Raw genomic sequence first — 7296 nt, 5'->3', positions numbered from 1 at the left:
AAAACACTTCCTGGTAATTGTCAAGAATATTATCTTACAACCATGTTTTTTGTAAAATTGGTGGGATTAATTTTTAGGGGCCTAATTAGTTTACTTATTGCAAAGAAAAGCCCATGCAATTAACTAGACAGTGATAGCCACTTATACATTTTCAATGTCCAAAAAAAATGTATCACCAACGAAAAAGTGTCAAAATAATTCAAATAAGCTAAAATATCAAATTATGTAGATCAATATTTTCCAAAATGAGAGAATATATTTAAAAATAAGCGTTTCTTGGATAACGTCTGACCTCTACCGGTCAAAATAAAGTATATACTATGGCCGACGAAGACGAAGTTGACATTGAAGGCGATTTTGAATTGGCTATTGAGTAAGTTTACGGTAGCGTATATGACGTAGAATTTTCCTGTTGTCAAGAGTCCACATGTCTCTTAATTTTGATTATAAGTACCTGTGTTTGCAGTCGTGTTAACGCACACATTCAACGTACAATTCTAAAGAAACTGAATCGCGACAAAAGAACAATAACTTGATGTCCAACTTAACTGAATAAGCAGGTGCTATACATACCATTTCTGTATGATTTAAATATAATTTTTGCCCATTATATATTTTAATTAATCGAATTTGCCAAGTAAGTGTGGTAGGTCTAAAAGATAATCTCAGTATGTATTAATTTTGAATAAACTAGGCCAGAACCATCAGTTGCTTATGATGTAAATGAGCTGCCTTCCAAAACCGCGAATCTGCTGCCAGAATTTACACAGCCACCATGGATGCTGGAACAAGTAAGATATTATTTTGTAATATTTATGAATAATTTTTGTTAAACTATATTCTGGTGAAATAGAGCAGTCAAATGCATTACTCCATTCAGATGAAATGAAACAAAATTTAAATATATATAACTACTGATTTTTTTTACAGCAATGAGTAGGTAATTTATATTAATACCAACAGTGCTTAAAATGCTATCTGTCACTGCCTTATAATTATTATTTTTCCCCAGGGCTGGTCTCTGGATCATCTGACCATGGATGAAAAAAGCAAGGCAACCATAGAGAAAATGCTTCTAGAGGAACAGTATCCTTATCTTAGAAAACATTTTTGATAAATGATCAGATACAGAACTTCATCTTTGCTAAGATTCATATTTAGGAGCTGTTCAGATTGCCTCCTCTTATTTCCATTGTACTTGTATAGTCACCAGCTTCTCTGTATTCTACTCAGTGCCAGTAAAAGGTGTGTTAGTCTGTTAATCTGTTCAAATGAATTCAGATAGAGTCACTGTGGAGTTCATGCACACTAGCAAGAGCACACTAACTTGTTTTGAAAAGCACCATAGACTTTGCTTTAGAATGAACTCTGTTAAGGATCATATTTGATAATAATTATTTGTTTTGTGAAAGTATACATTTACCCATTTTCACAAAATATATAAAGCATAAAAGCCAGTAATACATGTGTTGCATGGAGGTTTAGTGTTCTGAAACCCAGATGAGACATGTTTCCTTAAAGCATCTCAGACATTATTTGAATGGCACCAAGAGTGTTGGAAAAACCAAGCCCTCTTGCAGCACACAGACCTCATCCACATACAAGAAACCATGGACACAAGAAGAAAAGGACTTGTTTCATAAAGGATTGGTGAGAATTATTCAGTTTTATTTTCCATTTTTGTGATTTTAAATGGTCTGCTGGATTAAAAATGTCCACTCCTGAACAATGGATTTTAATAAGTCATAACTTAATATTCAGTTAAATTTTGCATTTATTACTTTAAAATCATAGTGTTACTGCCATATAAAAAATTTTTGATTCAGTGGCTTATAGATAGTCTATCTGGCCATCTGGAGAATTATTTTTATTAAGCTTTCAGCATTATTTACACAATGCTAACTTTTGACTGAAATATCTTTTGTTTACAGGAAATATTTGGTAGAAGTTGGACCAAGATTGCACAGTTAATCCCAACTAGAACTACCCTACAGGTGAAGAACTATGCTCAGCAGTTCTTTAAAACACAAGTAAGTTAAAGTCTAAAGTGTTTTGTAGGTAGCCTTCAACCCTTACTGACCCAAACTTGGACAATGCTTACCAAAATATTTTAATTCGTGCCCAAATGTGGTGCCAGTTATGGTGCAGCGAGCCACAAATCCGAGTTATATGTTTTTGTCAACATAATACAATACTGGTACTTAATCAAAGCTACAAATATATATTTTTTCAGCTTTTGTTGTGTCATGCATGCATGTGTGTAAGAATATTTGCCATGTAATTATGTAGAATTACAACATGTTTGTATTCATCATGTTGTATACTGCATTTCAGAACAAGCACAATGCAAGGCTACTGCAATCTTTTGACCTCAAAGACCTGGAAGAAATTTCTAGAGGCAGTGACAAGCCACCTGATCCATTGGAAACTGCACTGAAGTTAGTCACAACTGGTCAACCAACAGTGCCATCAGCTTTAGCTTCACCCCAGAGAAAACAGCTGAAGCCAAGCATGCCTCTTCGACATAAATCAAAGAAAAAACCAAGACTTGAAGAAGATACCTGTCATTCAGATCCAGTGTCAGCTGTTCAGTCATGTACTGAGACCTCCATATTGCCTACTAATGTGACATTAAACCACTCATGTCCTAATCTGGATACTGGTATCCATGAGAACCTGGATATGAAGCTGGATATTAGAGACATGGATAACATATTGCAATCTCCACAAAAGAAGGAACTACCAGATGATGTAATATGTATTGAAAAAGTTGAGGAAGATGAAGATGTAGAAATAGACATTGAGGATGACTCTGAGGTTGAAACTGACAATGCAGTTTTATTACAAAGGTCATCATCTCCTAGTTCTGTTTATGATAAACTCATTCAATCAGTGCATCTTGAAACACAGCCAGAAGTAGATGAGGAAGAAAATGTAGAGAAAGATGTACCAAATGACACAGGCACATATCTGGGATCTCATGATATTACAGAACACAGGAATGAAGTATCACGTCAATCAGGTGTCTTAGGCAAAAGTAAAGACACAGAAGAATCATTGCTAAATGGCAGTATTTCTAGTAGTTCTTCAGTGATCAGTACCTCAGACCAGTATAATAGTCATGGTGTGCTGCCTTGTGAAATGGATGGCAACTCCACTTCCAGCAGTGAACTACAAGGTGGAGAACAGGAGGATGACACATTTAACCCATGTGGTAAGTAGGCACAGCCTGCCATGGCACCACAGGTAGCAGACTAATGACAATTAATTGGCAGGTACTTGAAGGTTTTGAATCAGCTGAACCAGTCTGTGACTATAAATATTGTTTTCTATGTGGACATAAAGCTGTTATATAGTAACCCATTATAGATGTTAATAGAGAAATGAATTTGGTGGTTGACTTGTTATACTGTGGGACATGATGTAATGACCAAGTAATGCAGCACTTTTTAAAAATTTTATTTTGTATTTATATTCTTCAGAGTTTGAGATATTGACATCAACAGGGAAGACTGCTACATTTCCAATACCTGTTGAAGAAACTTCTTTGGAACGGGATCAGATTCTAGATGAAGAAAAATATATTCATTCAGAATTCTTTGATGGGCGCCCTATGAAGACACCCCAAAGATACCTGACGATCAGAAACCACATTATTGATGCATGGTAAGATAAGACGAGGAAAAAAGTAGTTTTTAAGCTGTAAGACCCGAAACATTAGTTGGCAACCAGTTTTTTAAGAAAAATTCATCTTTTACCTTTTTAACTCTTCTGGAATAATTGCACAACATCATCAATTTTCTTGTTATCCCTTTAATTATATGATTATCCTTTTGATTTTCATTTAATTTTGTCCTTTTTTGTAGGGAAAAGTGCAAACCAAAATTTCTGTACAAGACTGCAGTACGTCCAGGTTTGAAAAACTGCGGAGATGTGAATTGCATTGGTCGTATTCATACTTATTTAGAAGTAAAAGGATGTATTAACTTTAATTGTGGTAAGTATTCAAAGCACTTTCAGATAATGGAATTATATGAGTGGCAAACTTAAATATTTGATGTTTTAAATTACATTAACATATATTTAGAATTTCCAAGAAAAGCATTGAATCATCTTTCATTGACCTAACATAATTTTAGGAAAAGTAGTGAAACGAGAAGGCTATTGTATAAATTTGTATTTTGTAGAAGAGGTTTGTTACAAGAGACCAACAAAAAGATTGACATTACCCTCTAAAGTCAAGATTGACAAGGAGACTTTACAAGCCCTTCAAGCAGAGAAAATGGAAGCCATGGTAAAGTATATTTTTATGGTGCAAATTGCATTAAAACATATGTATGTTATATATAGGACAACTGTTTAAGTGTATTTAATGGCATCCTGATTTTAAAACAGAAACCAAAAGGCTCTTTAGTTTGCAAATTGTAGGTTGCCCTACAGTGCAATAGGTGAATATATCTTAGTTCAATTTGCAGAGACCTAGAAAGAGAAGAGTTAGAGATGCCTTTGGAAATTGGATCAATGAAGATGAGTTAGAGGGAACAACAATAGAGGTATTGTTATGGAGCTAAGATGTTGAAATTTTCATGATAAAAACACTTTCTCTGTCAAATCAGCAAAAATGTATTAGGTACTGCCTGTGATTTATAGATATATACGTAGATGTCAAGATTTAGATCACAGTGAAATGTTATTAATGCTTGATATAAAATGTAAGGTGTTTATCCACATTTTGTCTTTAGCACAAACCTACAGAAGAAGGCTCATCCAAACCCAAAGTTTACAAAATAAAATATGATCCATTCAAGCTGGTACCTTGTATGAACTTCTCTGAGGAAAAGAAGGCAAGTGAACGCAGTATCATTTTTAGCACAGATTTAATTGATTGATGTGATTGTTATGGAAAATACGTCTCAATTGCAATTTTCAACTGTCTGTTTCTAAATAACTTCAACACAATAAAGTCTTTTCTAGAAAATTGTAAAACCCCACCAAGTGCTATTTTTTAGATATGTCTAATGTTTTGACCCCTCTGTTAAAATGCAGGCTCCTTTCCTGGTGGATCTGTCCACCTCAGCCCAGACCATGATGGACGTCCATTCACACATGGCTAAGACCGAGGTGATAGGGCTTCTGGGAGGCACATTCTCTGAGGAACAGGGGAAACTTCAAGTGTTTATAGCAGAGCCTTGTAATAGCCTCAGCACAGGGATGCAGTGTGAGATGGACCCAGGTTTGTATGCACAACACAGGGTTCTTTTTAGGTGCAACTCTCTAGGCATGTTTTGACATTTTCCACAACATACAAAGAGCAAAGTGACGAAGCATACTTTCTGTTATTTTTAGGGACTGACATATAGTCATCACTGTCTGCTATGATAAAAACCAAGCTCCTAACTGAAATTTAATTTAATTTCTATTATTGTGATTTATTATTTTTTGAAATTATCTTATCATTATAATTTTTTTGTTATTTTTTTGCAGTGTCCCAAACTCAGGCTAGTGAGAAGATCAGAACCCTAGGCTACAATGTTGTTGGCTGGTATCATTCACATCCAACATTCGCACCAAATCCTTCCATAAGAGATATTGAGACACAAGAAAAGTTTCAGGTAAAACTATTAATTCATTTTTTTAGCTTGATCAGTAATGACTGAGTATGTGAATCTCTAGTGAAGGTTACAAGGAGAGATATGTTTGCCATTGTCCAATTACTTTAAAAATTAGAAAAGTTTCATTGCCTTTGGTATTTCTGATATTTTATATAGAATAAATGACACACTGTTTTCCCCTCCAGGAATGGTTTTCAAAAGGAGGTAACCACTTCATTGGCATTATTATCAGTCCTTACAACAGACTCAACAACAGCATGGTGTCCCAGATAAAATGTCTGACAGTTAGTCAAGAGCAGAGTAGTGCTGGTGACTTCAGTAAGTATTCTTTATAGGTGTACATTTCTTTGATCTTTGAATGCATGTGGTACTTTGAACTTAACTGAATATGATCAATAGAATCTTTTAAAGAGGTATTTTAATGTTAAGGATGATCGATTTTTTTTTTCTTCATCGCCATGGGGCATTTTCAGTCTGCTATTAATGATCAGGGATGTAAAGCTAAGACAGAGTCGTACATCTTAGCAAAATGTATTTGTTCAAAAGGAAATGAATAATATGTCCTCTACTTGAATCTCTTTTTAAAAATTGTCATCATCATTTTATTACTGTCATCATTTATTGTTGGAACAGCATGTAATGTGTCAGCAAAATGGCAAAGCATTAATACATTAACTGGTGATTTCAGAAATCCCTTACCAGTTCAGTTATGTTTTGTTCCCGGATGTGAACGGTGTATTAAATGAGGACTTCCAGAAGACACTGAGATGTCTAATAGAGAAGTTTGCAGTGTACACTAGCAGAGTGGAGATGCTACTGAGATATAAAAGTGCCTCCACAGCAAGCTGCTTAGAAAAAGTGGGTGCCATGAGTTTCTTTTGTGTATTGTGACATAGTATAAAGGTTGTTTGCTTTGACTTGCATCCAATTGTGTTTTCAAAGAGAGTACAGTTTTTTGTCTACCATTGAAACCTGTTGAATTGACAGTTAACTACTACTACGTACTACTACTACGTACATACAGTTAATATAAGTGTATTATTGTGAAAGATGCAGTTTTTTCCTCCTGTTAGATAAATCAACCTTAAACTAAAGCTTAATACCACGTATATGTTTCTCAAAACCTAAATGTTGTTGATATTGTAATTTCAGCTCCAGGCATCTATAAGAAGTTACCTTCCTAGAAGTGATTCTTCACAGGAATTCATTGAAACTTTAAAAATAATGATCCAGTCACATTTTACTGCTGTTGATGAGGAAGAATACAAAGACTGACTTAAATAATTTGATGACCAAATTGAATGTTGCTTTTTACATGTTCTATGTGTTATTGTTACAAAGAAATTATTATAGTGCAAAGTTAAAGAAAAACAATAGTATTTTGATAACAGCTCATTCATGAATTTCTCTGTGTGGTTAATGGTGAAGCCATTAATATACCAAAATATAATTTATTTTGAATTATACATGCTGCCTTCATTTCATCTTTATTGGTGTTAGTGAATGTGTGCGTGACATTTCAGTTATGCAAATATGTGTTTTGACAGGAATAATACAAACTATTCTTTTGATTGTGTTTTGGTATGGTAAACATATGTAAGGAGATGACTCTACTGTTTGGTCAACATCAAATAAGGTCGAGCATAGCTGTCATTTTTCATAAACAACTGGAAAGCACTGGGCA

The 7296-nt window shown here is 34.4% G+C and overlaps 1 protein-coding gene across 1 annotated transcript; it reads left to right on the top strand.

Moving 5' to 3' along the window:
* The first annotated feature begins 306 nt into the window (after positions 1-306).
* Positions 307-7078, top strand: LOC106169956 (deubiquitinase MYSM1). The gene is made up of 16 exons (XM_013549640.2): positions 307-373; positions 695-791; positions 1013-1086; positions 1530-1650; positions 1932-2030; positions 2335-3214; positions 3483-3666; positions 3867-3997; positions 4188-4294; positions 4476-4553; positions 4743-4844; positions 5047-5233; positions 5485-5612; positions 5798-5930; positions 6301-6470; positions 6765-7078. The coding sequence occupies exons 1-16, from the start codon at positions 321-323 to the stop codon at positions 6885-6887; spliced, it is 2667 nt and encodes an 888-aa protein (XP_013405094.2). The 5' UTR covers positions 307-320; the 3' UTR covers positions 6888-7078.
* Positions 7079-7296: the final 218 nt, after the last annotated feature.

Source organism: Lingula anatina, chromosome 1, assembly GCF_051362555.1.
Source record: "Lingula anatina isolate TDL-2025a chromosome 1, LinAna3.0, whole genome shotgun sequence".
In the NCBI taxonomy this organism is placed as follows: Eukaryota; Metazoa; Brachiopoda; class Lingulata; order Lingulida; family Lingulidae; genus Lingula; species Lingula anatina.
This window is presented reverse-complemented; position numbering and strand designations above follow the sequence as displayed.